Source organism: Triturus cristatus, chromosome 12, assembly GCF_964204655.1.
Source record: "Triturus cristatus chromosome 12, aTriCri1.1, whole genome shotgun sequence".
NCBI lineage: Eukaryota > Metazoa > Chordata > Amphibia > Caudata > Salamandridae > Triturus > Triturus cristatus.
This window is the reverse complement of record NC_140595.1, coordinates 430,346,180-430,361,152: the sequence shown is the minus strand read 5'-3', so window position 1 is coordinate 430,361,152 and position 14,973 is coordinate 430,346,180. Positions and strand designations below refer to the sequence as shown.

Here is a 14,973-nt window from a genome sequence, read left to right as displayed (position 1 = left end):
AAACCCTTTTCGTAACATAGGGCGTTTAGGCCGATCACATCATTGGACCAACGCACAACCGGAGTGAGCTCCAATTTAGGAACACCCCATTGCCGGTCCTCTTCGTCTCCGAAAAGGTCATCTTCATTGACTAGGGGTTCAAATGTTCTATTAAAATCACCCGCAATAACGATGTTGTTGCTTAAGGAGTGGGTATCAAGAAGACAACCCAAAGCTACTAAAGCCTCAGATCTCCCTCCCCTGTTACTTCGAACATAGACATTATAAATATCCAACATTCCTAGTTTATCTAGGTCCATTTTAATTAGTTGGATATCTCGATTATTGGTTTCAACAACTTTGATTGCTAGCTTTAGACTCTGGCGGACCCATATAGTTAAACCCCCCATAGGTCTCCCCCGTGGGCCCTTTAGTGCAGGCACAAAATAATTCAAATATCCCTGTACAAAAAGAGGTTCACATAACCAAGTCTCCTGGAATATGCATAGATCAAATTTGTTAACAAAACATATCCAATCCTCAGATTCTAGTTTAGAGGACAGCCCTGCAATATTCCAGGAGAGTAAATTCCCCGTGATAGCCTCAGTGTCAGCCAAATGGATGACAGATGGTAAAGGATCTGGGACAATGTAATGATTGATACAGGTGTCTGCACTTGCTTCTGGTATTGGATTCCTTAACTCATTAAAAGATGGAAATGTATCAGGAAATGACTCATCGGGGACCAATGACGGAGCCTTGGGGTTATTGAGTCAATCCACGTCTTCAAGATTTGCTAATGCCTCATAGCGGTTTCTAAGCAGAATGGGAGGGTTGGGTTGGTTACGAGGTAAAGCCCCGGAATTAATAGTGGGAGTTGTCTGCGATCTGGGATAAAAATAAGTTAACTCCCAGGTGGTAATAACAGACCTCATATGATTTGTGTGCCAGTTAAGAATATGGCTAACAGCTCTAGGGTCCCTAAAATTGATTAAAATTATGTCCCCATTTATATTCTTTGGTGTATTGCCCAGCCAGGGTAAACGTCTAACATGTAAGATTTCCCCGTTAATATACGAGGGGAGCGGGCGGTTCTGTCCAAGCCAGTGAATCACCTTATTTTTTAACTGGAAATATCCCTCTGTTACACCGTCCTTTAAAATTGTGACACCCGCAAGGACAACTACAAGAGGGACAGCTTCTGGTGGCAAGTCAATAGAAAAAGGGCCATGTACTTTCGCTTTCACGAACGCGCGGCCGTTACTTTTACGGCCGCGCGGCCAATGCTTGTTCAATCTGGACTTGAACCAAACTCTACTTTGCTACTTCACTGCTACCCTATTCCCTCTAATGTACTGCTTTGCTTCCCGTCTCCCCCTTCTCAGCTCCCCCCTCGCCCTCCTCACCATAGATTCTTCAATTCCTTCCTCTGTAAATCTGAATTTGGTGGCCGCCTTCACTCGTGTTTACCTATTAATCTAATAAAATATTGTATAAGTCATGAAGTAAACGTCACTGATACCACTTGGTTCAGCAGTGCTAGTTAACGCTCTTAAATACATAATTAGATTGTGGGAACAACTACACAGAAGATCGTTTGTTAGACAGAGTACCTGGGTGCTTAGAAATAGAGGGGCATATTAACAAGTCAGGCGATAAAATTATCGCCGCTTTAGCGGCAGAAAACTGCCGCTAAAACGGCCATAATGGGCTTGATAATATGCTCTATGGAATTCCAATTGAAACCCATGTTAGATGTGAAGGACATCTAACATGGGTTTCAATTGGAATTCCATAGAGCATATTATCAAGCCCATTATCGCTGTTTTCGCGGCAGTTTTCTGCCGCTAAAGCGGCGATAATTTTATCGCCTGGCTTGTTAATATGCCCCAATATGGCTTGTCCTAAATAGCGCTTGGTACTCAATTGACGATTCGAAGCACTGTGAACAAGTGATACTTTCACTATACAACTCAAAGGTACAATGGAGATCCCTACATTCTGCAGATGCATTAAAGTCCAGAAACGTTTCTTAAACACTTTTTTCCCTATACATACCTGTGGGGCGGCTCCTCCCCCACGCTTTCACTCTAAAAGTGTGACTTACATCTCGTCTTTTCCGCTCCTACCAGCCTTCATCGAGTGATTGAACGAGGTCAACGACCCTGCTAATACCTCCTCAAACTCCCTCGGTTTCACGCGGAGTTCCCCATCATGCCCCACTGCATATTTATTGCATAAATGGATTTGCATCCTCCGCCTCCTTTTGTACTCCTGACAATCAGATGTCAACATGCATCAGCAGTTCTACAACTCTTTAATAATGTACATTTTTCTCACTCCTCCGCGTTTCTGCTTCTCCCTTCAGCCTCATCGGCCCTGGTTTTTAATCTGATCACTGACGCATCTCTATGTTTTTCTGTGTTCACTTGTGTGTGCTGGTTTTCCTCAGTCTGGGATTTTACTCGCCTCCCTCCCTTTCCTGTTCCTTTCTTGTCTCCTCCTGCTGAGATGCTCGTCTCTTCCTGGAACGCAATCGGATTGGCTCTTATAATCTCTGTCGCATATTTTCTGGACCAAATCGCATTTATCTGGGACAATATTTGAGTGTATTTGGCTGACATATGGCTGGGTTACATTTGTAACTGCTCCTTTTATCACTTGGCCTAAGCTATGGACGCTGTTCATTAGACTAATGGACCTCAGCAGGGCTCACCGAGTCTTTCATCCTTCGGAGGTCTGCACTATGACGACCAGAGAGGAGCGAACTACTCAGCGCCTTTTTGTACCTCATGGTTTTAGTGGCATAGAGTAAATACACTATTTCTCTTCTATTGCTACTCTGCACAGAAGCCCCTGCTTGCGAGCACCTTTCGGAAGTAGGCCGAGGTTTCTAAAGTTGTCTCTCTTAAGGTAAATTCCTGCTTCTTTGCTGGACTTCCTCTCGCTCATGGGTGTCCAACTCTGGTCCAAGACGAATGATCTGTGGCTGGTTTGAAGACAAACATTGACTATAAATGGTTCTTTCCTGGATTTCCTGTATGTAAATTTATCTTGTGTCAATATCCTGGAAACTGGACATGATCCGGCCCTCCTGTACCAACGTTGGACATGCCACCTTTAGCTGCTCTTGGATTAAACCACACCAGACAGTGGTTACCACAGCTTGACTGTGACCTCACCACCCATGACCGGTAACTAGATTACTCATACATGTGGGATCTGTACCCAGCAGTCTGTGGGGTTGGGGCGAAGTTTGCATGTCTGGCTTTTGAATGAAATACACATCAGTTCCCGTCCTGCTCTTTCCACCAAATTTTCTATGTACGTATTGCTAAAATGCTTTACAAATTAAATATCAGCATTAATTATTCACTCTTGCACATTTGGAGGGAGTTCTTTACCACTGTAACTAGAAAACCCACAGCATCACTCAGCAACCACACAGCATCACCACAGCATCACCACAGCATCACTCAGCGCAACCACAGCATCACTAAGCGCAACCACAGCATCACTCAGAGCAGCCACAGCATCACTCAGCACCACCAGAGCATCACTCAGCACAACCAGAGCATTACTCAGCACAACCAGAGCATCACTCAGCGCCACAACAGCATCACTCAGCGCCACCACAGCATCACTCAGTGCCACCACAGCATCACTCAGTGCCACCACAGCATCACTCAGCGCCACCACATAATCACTCAGCGCCACCACAGCATCACTCAGCACCACCACAGCATCACTCAGCACCACCACAGCATCACTCAGCATCACCACAGCATCACTCAGCATCACCACAGCATCACCACAGCATCACTCAGCACCACCACAGCATTACTATCGCTCAGGGCCACAACAGCATCACTCAGTGCCACCACAGCATCGCTCTACGCAACCACAGCAACACTCAGCACCACCAAAGCATTAGTCAGCACCACCACAGCGTCACTCAGCACAACCACAGCATCACTCAGCACCACCACAGCATCACTCAGCACCACCACACACTCGGCACCACCACAGCATCACTCAGCACTACCACAGCATCACTCAGGAACACCACAGCATCACTCAGGAACACCACAGCATCACTATGCGCTACCATAGCACCACTCTGCAGCGCCACAGTATCAATCAGCACCACCACAGCATCAGTCAGCACCATCACAGCATCAGTCAGCGCCACTACAGCATCACTCAGGGCCAGCACAGCATCACTCAGGGCCACCACAGCATCACTCAGGGCCAGCACAGCATCACTCAACGACACAACAGCATCACTCAGTGCTTCTTACACTTTTTAATTACAACTTCTCAGCATGTTGCACAGCAGACACACTTCTTTACAGCACAGGTTAGAAACATTGGCAAAGTCAATAGCTCTACCTAAATACTTATAAGGCACCCCAATGCATAGCCAATAGGTGTCGCCTTTGGGACATTATAAGTGTTTAGTTATGCAGCACAATATCCTTCATTAAACAACATCAAGTTTTGCATGGCTAATCAGTTATAAGGTCCCAAAAGCGAGACCTATTGGCTATGCCAATGCTTGTTGCATCATGATCTGGTGCCCACTACTGAGTGTGGTTCACACAATTTCATAACTTAAAAAAAGCAACAAAAAGAATGACAACTATCAATTCTCACATGAAAATGGCAAAATTGTGGGTGCTCCTCCTTTAACACAATATGTTGAAAGGTTTGTGTACTCAATGTGGTATTGTGAGATGACAAAGCGCCAGATGTATGAATGCTGCAATCCCAATAGAAAGGAGTTGCACCAGGACCAAGTGACCGTCTACAAACAGTTGCGAAGAGCATGAAATGAGTGCATCAAGCAAGACTAACAACACCTTTCACGTCAGCACAACACACCACTGCCAAGCCAGCGTATGAATATCCCAGTTATGGCTTGAAAATCTTTGTCAGAGCTGCAGGCAATTACTCTCTGTGGTGTAATACAAGCCCCCTGAAGTGACAAGAGTAACAGACCCTTAACATGCCTGATGCCAGTGCCAAATGCAGATCAAAAGTACCAGGCGAACCATTCACCTTTACACTTTGTTCATCCTAATAGAACTAATGAACTAGCCAAGGCTTGTCTAAGGGGGTCCATTGACATAAGGCTACCTCTGTTCAACCCCTGTCATGCAGCACAGGGCAGCACATTCAGCTGTTTGTCTGCTGCCTAAGGTCAGATACAGGGAACTTAGCCATAGTCAAGGCTATTGGTTTATGTGATTTTGCAGTCACAGCATTTTCTGCATAATTATGGATTTGTAGCATTTGCCACACAAACCATCATTTGCCCCATATTCTTCAGATTTGTAAAAAAAAAAAAAATTGTGTTTCTAGCTCAAACAGACCAAAAGTTATTAAACATGTGGCTACTCTTTTTGCCTTGAAGTAGAAAACCCTTTGCAAAGGTTGAGTGGTCACCTTTCGGTTTCCTATTGCTATATTTTGGTGTTAAACTGGCACTAATAAGGTAAAACCTTCGACAGACCGTGATAGCATGTGTAAAAAATGCCATAATAATAATGTAATATCACAAAATGTGCTGCACTATGCTGCATAATGTGCTTTTCCTAGCTGCATAATTTAGTTAACCGTGCCACATAATTTGCTCCTCCATCGCCGCATAATTCCAATGACCCTGGCCATAGTGCATTTGGCCACTCTCAGCTTCTTCCTCCATTGTGCATAGCCATCAATTAGGGAGTTTGCCTGCATAATTAGACAGGTGTTCCCCTCCGCAGGCACACTCAACCAAACAGAATAGACTAAAACACACGCCAAAGAAATATTTTCCCTAAAAGCGCTCTGATACAGCAATGCAGTCTACCACTTATCCGTATAATACACAATAAATCAAACATACATACTGTGACTGCAGTAGTTGTCCTGGCTGTGTCACCAAAACTGTTTTGAACAGTAACTGTGATATTTAACAGGAAACTATTTGTCTCCTCTCCAAGCGGCAGATACACAGATGGAAGTTCAGGATTGGGGCCGCAATGCAAAAGGGAACCTGAAACAACAGATTAAAATATATGTCATTATCTGTAGAAGACAAGCAAACATTCATCTGTAGCACTCTGACAATGGGCTTCTCGAAGTGACATCTCTGGTTTCCTTGAAAAGTAGTAGTAAGAATTCCATGCGAATTAGCAGATTACTTCTAAGGTCTTTAAATAAAAATTGCCAGGCAAAGCACTGTTGGAGAAGAAGAACTGCAACTTTTTGTTTTGCATTTACATCCAGCATTCCAGATGATAGGCTTTTAATTTCAGGCAATCAGCAGTTTTGTAGTATCAATGCAACAGCTATATCTGCCAGCTGAACGCCTGCCCTCTCAATTTTCCCACAACTCTGACTCCAGTTTTGGTCTGTAAGTAGTTGAGAATTATTATTTTACTCCGAAGGTATGTATTACCCTCTCATTCGCTCGCAGAGTTCTGATTGGGGATTCACACAATACCAACATGTTCCACCGTCCACATCTTGCACCATCAGTGGGCCATCTGGAATACATGTTTGGAATGACTGAGCCTTATGCACCAAGATAACACCTCTGGATGAGCACATACTCTGACACTTACATTGTGCAGCTACCTACCTCCTCAGTGCAGCCTTGTCAAGATGGACTGCCCCATCAGAATCTGTGGACACAGTGGGGCCAGACAGAGACTGAAAATCTCCCCACTAGGGTTCTGCAAAGTCCAACCCCAAGGTCAGATGCTAAAGTTAGCTTCATGCTTCCAACAAGGATACATGAATACAAACCTGCACACAGACACACACAGGCTATGTGAGAAAGAGCCTCCCATCTACCCAGACAGACCACACCGATACACAATACAATACTAAGATCACTGACATAATGATTCTGCTAGGCTTAAACTATAAGGGACTTCCCAGCATACACGTGTGAAGAATTATCCCTGTTGTGTTTCTTCCTAGTTAATATATTCTGTTTTTGGACAAGTCTGTGCCCAACCTCCTCCCTGCAGGGTATCGAAAGGGGAGCATTTTCTCTTTGGGAACCTTATGGATATCTAATATTAACGAATAACAAACGACTCACTGGGTAAGATCAAATTTGGAATCGCCCCTCTGTGTCTTTTGGACAGAAAGTACAATAGAATCCGGCACTTTTGATCTTTCCTCTCAGAACTCTCCCTGGTATCATGAGGTGGAATCGCGTCCACTCCCTAAACTGACCAACGAGTATATTTTGCCACTTTAATACCGTGGGATTCCCTCTCCAACCCCTCAACATTCAAAAACCATAGGAGGCAACTTTGATTCAAATCAGTTATCCGTCCAACCCAATTCTAACAAGAAGCCATTCATTCACATCATCTTTTTGGTCGCCTTTCTTTCTGTCAGACCACCTTTTTTTTAAGTTTATTTTTTTAAACAAATTTTATGGCAGTTGACATGCCTGTACAAACACACATTATGTAAAGTTTCATATTAAGATACATACATTCGGGTGAATAATGGGACCATCATGTACGATGCTATCATATTAAGCATTCTGTGCATGGTAGCGACCCGAAATTCAAGATTCTTGTCAGACCACCTTGAAGGTTTTTGTTTTAATGTCAGGTAAAGAGTCAATCACTTTGTACAAAATATATCTTTGCAAAGACGTGGGTTTCATTTCATAATGTTAACCCAACATATCTAGTAAAATGGCCCCACAGAATTAAAACATTGATGTTGTAGCTTCGGCGCCAAAAAGATGGACCCTGCTAATGGAGCTTTTGCTGACATCAATTCAGTTGTTCGAAGCTTTAAAAAAAGGATGATAATTATTTATGTATGAAGCTGAGGCATTGAGTTCATGTCCCCAGCTCACCCCAGGCATTGTGTGAAGAGCCAGCACTAAGCCAATCAGGTGCCGGAAAATGAAAGACAGCATTCACTCAGCAGTGGACAGTTTGAGTTTCAGAGATATGATATTTACGATTCTCAGAACTCCTTTTTCTACATTTATGACCTAAGAAGAAAATAAAGGAATTCGCAGTTACATGCTAACGCAAATGACAGAAACAGTCTTCCTGAAGTGTTCAACATTGACATACATTGCCGCCATTCACAACACGGGAGAGAAGGTAAGTCGCTACCAAGGCTGCCCATCTGCAATAATCAGGGCGCCTCAGACTTTCACTTATTCAGAATCCCAAAGGGGGCAGTGACTATTTTTATTCTTTTACTACTGATACAATCTGAGTGAGAATCCGTTTGCATCAATTCTGAATTAATGCACCACATCTTTTGCGACAGGTAAGAGATATTATTGGAATATGGTGGCAACATATTCTACAAATCGGCTCAGCATATTTTCTTACTTGAATATTTACAAGGCGTTGCTTCCCAGTCACTTCACCTGAACTATGTGTTGTTCGTCATGATTTAGACTGTGTTTGAAGTAGCACAGCCAAGCTGTGTTAACAAGGCCTGAATTGTTCACAGTTTGTTTCACATGGAGTTGTAAACACTGATAAATAGATATTAATATTTTAACTTCATCATCTAATTCAACAAACTTGTAGTTGTACTGTCATATTATTTTTGGGCAAACATAGAAGCTTAAACCCACATGCAAAAAAGCATTTGTGCTTGGTTTTACAACTTGAGTTTAGTTAATGTGGTGCTACAGAGTTAGATAGTAGTCACCTCTTTATAAATCACAAACAAGGATTGATCATATTTTTATGAGCAAAAAGTTGCATCGCTCCTTAATAAATTCAGAGATTGGCGTAAATTTAATACCAGACCATGCACCAATTATAACCAACACTGCCTTGCTTCTATCCACAAAAGGTTGCGGTAAATAGAGAGTTATAACAACAACAAAAGAGCGTGACGTAGTAAAAAGATCGAATATACAATGATACACTATGTGCTTGGGAAAAGTGTGAAGGAAACAGAATCCATCTGATGAAAAATAAAACCCTCACTCACCAACATAGTTGGTGACATGCTTCATCATGGGGTTTTAGCCAGAGTAGCCTTATGCACCTCTGGTGTGCTTCGGCGCTTTGAATTAAGGCGGAGCAGCAATTTCAGACTGGAGTGAAGTGAAGTGATAAGTGTGAAAAAAGTGAAAAGGATTTTTTAAAAATCATGTGTCGTACACCAAAACATTTTAATAGTGACGAGACAGGAATATGTTAAAAACTGTGAAGGATAATTACTACTGACTTTAATTTGGTCAGATTTATCCTATGGGTGGTCAAGCGGTCGACATGTTTCAGCTTATAAGATGTTTGTTCACTAAGCTTTCATCAGGACCTAATTATACAACAGAAAAAGGCACCTTGGCGGTGTAGGCTCGCTAAGGCCTACCCTAACCTCAGGTGCAAAGAACCGATAGACTCACGGTTCCAGTCGAGGTCTCCCACTGTTCTGGAAACAGACCTCGTATTTCTGAAAAAAAGTTTATTTCATTAAGGAGACACATAATAGTTGCCTTATATTCATCAGATATACATGAAACCAAGCAGAAGAGACTGAATCAGTCCCCACGTTATTAACATAGTCTATGTAAACTCATAGCCATTTCTGTGTTACAATCAGAACAAGAAGATAAATGTAATTTACAAAGTTTGTAAACATGCCAAAATCCATATACTCAGACAATATATAGATAGAGTATTTCAACAATTTGGTCGATACTCTGGCCAGACATGATTAATAGTATTAATAGAGATCACATATGTCGTGGGCACTGTTAAAAATGCTTTACAACTTCAAAGAAGGAAAGCAAAATTCGAAATGATAAAAACACTGGTAGCTTACGTATAAAAGAGTGGGTGTGCGCTCCTTGGGCAAGAAGGCGGATTGCGGGACTACAGAACAGCTGTGGCAACAGAAGGAGAAAATGCGGGGTAAGCGTTAGATGTAACAACACATCGTCCCTCACATAGATTGTTTGCCATATTATTCTGTATAGCATAATTCTGAGGGATCGCATTTATTGAGAAGTTGGTACTTACATCATCCAAGTCCACAGCCAGCAGTCTGCACCTAAAAGGTCCGCCGAGCCCGGAGGTAAATGCGTAATGGCGGGCTCGTGTTTAAATGCAGATAATCAGCCGCTGCCGACCCGGAAGTGAATGTGTCAGTCTTTCCCCACACGCCTCTGAGCTTGAGACAGTGAAGAAGGACTACATGACTGCAATCCTCTAAAAATGCTAGAGCGCTAAAGGCTCCTTTCAACCTGAAGCTTTATTCAACTCAGAAAGCCGTGCAACGGCAACTCAACACTTTAGATCCGACTGCCGACTACCATCTATTGCCCAAAATGATTGTCACGGATGATCAGTTATTTTATAGATTCATTACTACAGGGACTCCGCAAAATATAGGATTTCGTGACGAATCAAAAACCCTCTTTGGCCTAATATATATAGGGGGGATGAGCAGACTCATCCTCAGAATTTATAATATGTAAATTACCACAGGTGACCAAAGATCCAAAGCGGCCATAATACAGAATAGGTCCCTAGATCAGAAATGAGAGCACAACACCACTATGATGAACCCGGGTATTTAATTTAAAGGCTCTTGTTTTAGCGTCTCAACACTGTGCCCCAAGGGATATTGTCGTTGAGTCCTGACAAATGTGTAGATAACCTATAGACCCAGCGCTGTTCCTTATCGAACAATGAAGTTGATTTCACCTGTTCGATAATGGTCCAATGTAGATCATCTGCAGTGTGATTCTGACGCAGGAAGTGCTCAGTCAATTTAGTTGCACTTCTTTTACATCGGACATTACTCCGGTGTTCACCAATCCGTAGTTTGATCTTTCTTGTAGTCATGCCCACATATTTTAAATTACATGGGCATGTAATAAGATAGATCACATCCGCAGTGTTGCAATTCGTGTGGCTGCGTTGAATCCAAGTTTTCCCGGTTTCCAGAGATAAGGACTTTGTGGGGGACGTGAGATGACAGATGCTGCAGGACCCACAGGGGTAATGCCCAAGAACAGGTGGCAAACCCCAGGTATCTAGAACTGAGACAGTAGTCGGTATGTTACAAGTTCTCGGTCTCGTATGAACTAGTGAGTCCTTGATACTCCTAGCCTTCCTGTAAGAAAATAGAGGTTTGTCCCACTTGATACTGTTACTTTCCAGGATACGCCAATGTTTCTTAATCGATTTAGAGATGGCATTGGAAGCAGTATTTGTTTTTATCATTTCGAATTTTGCTTTCCTTCTTTGAAGTTGTAAAGCATTTTTAACAGTGCCCACGACATATGTGATCTCTATTAATACTATTAATCATGTCTGGCCAGAGTATCGACCAAATTGTTGAAATACTCTATCTATATATTGTCTGAGTATATGGATTTTGGCATGTTTACAAACTTCGTAAATTACATTTATCTTCTTGTTCTGATTGTAACACAGAAATGGCTATGAGTTTACATAGACTATGTTAATAACGTGGGGACTGATTCAGTCTCTTCTGCTTGGTTTCATGTATATCTGATGAATATAAGGCAACTATTATGTGTCTCCTTAATGAAATAAACTTTTTTTCAGAAATACGAGGTCTGTTTCCAGAACAGTGGGAGACCTCGACTGGAACCGTGAGTCTATCGGTTCTTTGCACCTGAGGTTAGGGTAGGCCTTAGCGAGCCTACACCGCCAAGGTGCCTTTTTCTGTTGTATAATTAGGTCCTGATGAAAGCTTAGTGAACAAACATCTTATAAGCTGAGACATGTCGACCGCTTGACCACCCATAGGATAAATCTGACCAAATTAATGTCAGTAGTAATTATCCTTCACAGTTTTTAACATATTCCTGTCTCGTCACTATTAAAATGTTTTGGTGTACGACACATGATTTTTAAAAAATCCTTTTCACTTTTTTCACACTTATCACTTCACTTCACTCCAGTCTGAAATTGCTGCTCCGCCTTAATTTAAAGCGTCGAAGCACACCAGAGGTGCATAAGGCTACTCTGGCTAAAACCCCATGATGAAGCATGTCACCAACTATGTTGGTGAGTGAGGGTTTTATTTTTCATCAGATGGATTCTGTTTCCTTCACACTTTTCCCAAGCACATAGTGTATCATTGTATATTCGATCTTTTTACTACGTCACGCTCTTTTGTTGTTGTTATATTGTTTTTTGGGGGACCAAGAGTGTGGACACACCCTCTCTCTCTTGTTGTTTATCGTTGTAAATAGAGAGTTGTCAATTCACTACTAAAGGGTGTTGATTTGTCTTCATTGAAGATCTTTGTAAAGCTCTTTATGCATAAGAAAACATCTTTAGCAAAGATAATATTGATTATTATCGATCACAATCAATAAAATATGATCTACGTTTTGTGAAGATTCATCAAATATATAAATGGGTTCTATCTACCTGCCTGCAACAGTGCAGGCAGGGAAACTAAACACAAGTCTGCTACTAGTCCTGCCAGACAGGAGCAAACATATGTTTCTCGGCCCGCAGTAGTGCAGGCAGGGAAACTGCTGCATCCGATGGTGGGCTCGCAGGGACACAGTCACTGAGCCAGCCCCAGGGATGGGGTCCCCGGGCCATTTTAAGGCTTAACAAGGGGGTGGGGCCTTAAACTTTATTTTGGCCTTGAGGGATGGGGTCCCCGGGGCTACAGTTGGCTCTAGGAGGGAGGCCGTGCACCTACCCTTAATTAAATATACCTTCCAGCGGGGGGCTCCCCGGGGTCCAAAATGGGCTGGGGGTCCCACTCAAGCACCCTCCTCCCCATATATATAAATACATTGATGGCTGCCTATTTGTTTTTGCCAAGATACCATGGGAGTCCAGCGGGATTGTGGCAAAACACACTGAATGCTCTCACAGGAGTCCCTCAGATCCAACGGTTCTGATAAACAAATATTTTTTTACCTTTATTTCTCAAAATCTACTGAACAGATTTACACCAAATGACAAAAAGCACAATCTGCGGGGTGAGATCTAGCTTCCTACCAAACTTGGTGGATTTAAATGTTTGTGGTAGGGCTACTTAAAGAGGTCTATGGAAAATGTAGGGGGAAATTTGCTTTTGGGACTCGCCGTTTTTCTTGGCCCCTGCTTGATGGATAACTCCGAAACTTTCCAGGAAAGAGCTGAAGTGACTTTGCTTTGTTTTTGGAAAATGTTGTGAACATTTGTCAAATGGCCCCAAAGTTATTAGAAAACCAAAAAATGCCTTGTGTCTAGAGAAACAATCCTAACTATAACTACCCAGTTGTGACCACCACAAAAAAAAACACATAACCAAAGTGTTATAGTTAAGTGAATATGTCAGTGACAACATCAACTAAATTTCTAATTGTGAGGATTTGGGTGTACTATGTGATAGGGCTGTGGGACCTGATTGTGCAATTCACTCTCAAATACCATCTTGGGTCCAGTCAGGCTTGTTTACTAAACCTCAGGCTCAACCATGGGTAGCTCTGGCTGTGAGCAGTAAGGCTTAGGGAAGGAAATATGTGTCAACCATTTAACAGCACCAAACAATTAAATAAGAAAATCACCTCACCCGAAAGAGGACACCAATTTAGAACAATAGATCATATTTTTATGAATGTTTAGAGACCTTGATGAGCAAAATCCACTGGTTCCGGAGATACAGGTTTTTAAACAATAATATAATTTTTAAATATAACCGCAAACAAGCATTGGTCAACAAAACTTTGTAAACTTTTAAAAAGTTTGAAACAGTTAGCTCAGCAACTCCGGCCTGTGTTGGGCGACCAAAGCCAATACGACAGAGGTCTAGGGGGCCAGAGAGGAGACTTTGGACAGCACCTGGCCACCAGAGCTCTTTTTACAGCAAGATCTCAGCTTTATAGGACAACTGCCAAAGACTTCAAAGGAGTGGTCCTGATGCTGAGGGATGTGGCGAAAGATGCCCAAAGGATGCTCCGGTTGTGGTGAGGTCTTCGGGGGTTTCTTTGTGGTATTTCCCCGGTCCACGGGAGAAGTGGGGGTAAACTTGGCCATAGAGAAGTTCACTTAGCTGCAGAAGCAGGCCATCTGATACTGGGCTAATGGTCAATCTGCACCGCTGTTGTAGCAAAATCCTTAGGTGGGGGCTATATCCCTTGGGTACGAGGAATCAGACTTGGATAGCAGTCCCGGGTCAGGCAGACTCGTGTGCAACTTTTGGCTATCTCGGATTTGTCCTCTTGGTTGCCTGACAACTGGTAGCGGCAAAACGTCTGCAGGGGCTACCAACTTGTCAGTTTTGGCTACTTCAGCTCTTGGTAGCTCCCTGCTGTAGGTTGGGGCTGTGAATAAAGATTTCCCAGAGCCAGGAGTGACAGGCACAGTTCAAACTATCGAGTCCTTCAAACGATGCAGCCTCTCTTTGGCAGTCTTTCTTCGGTCCTCTCTTCCTTTCCAGTGTGACCTGAGGATCAGGGTGCCATAGGTGCCATATTTATCCCAGAACATTTCCCTGAGGGAACCACATGGTCACTAACCAATGGGCTACTGGGTCTCCTCCTGCCTAGTGATGAAGTTCCTGTGATGTGTGCCATCTGGCTACCACATAGTGCCACATTTTTGCCCCTTTCAAAATGGCACAGCCCTTGCTCCGTCTTAAGGAGCTTGATAGCCCACCCTAGAGGTGTGGCTACCAGAGTGGATACACGTCCACGGTGGAACCAGTTTGGGGGTGAGTTTTCCCTCCTTGACCCTGTCTCCACTTTGTCTGCAGGAACAAAAGGCATCCTGCTCAGGGGTGTTGGTGCTACTTCCCTCAGAAAAGCAACTACACCTTTGGGCTAAACCCATAAGTGGCCATCCTGTGGGAGGAGGTGACACCTCGCTCTGCGGCAACTGCCTTTGTTCCCAGGCTGGGGAGTCGTTCACATGTCTCCCCAGGTGATCAGAAAGCTGTCTGTGTGCCAGGGTCTTTGTAAGAAAACTATACTAGCTGGAGCACAGAGTGGCAACTTTCTAAAAGTTGCTTAGC

At 43.2% G+C, this 14,973-nt stretch overlaps 1 protein-coding gene across 1 annotated transcript in view; it reads right to left on the bottom strand.

The window, feature by feature from the left end:
- LOC146776065 (polycystin-1-like protein 2) overlaps positions 1 to 14,973 on the bottom strand; it is an 865,077-nt gene that overhangs the window by 497,079 nt on the left and 353,025 nt on the right. Inside the window, exon 15 of the mRNA XM_085637447.1 lies at positions 5,874 to 6,019. Coding sequence (XP_085493573.1) covers positions 5,874 to 6,019 — 146 coding nt within the window. The remainder of the gene's footprint in view (positions 1 to 5,873; positions 6,020 to 14,973) is intronic.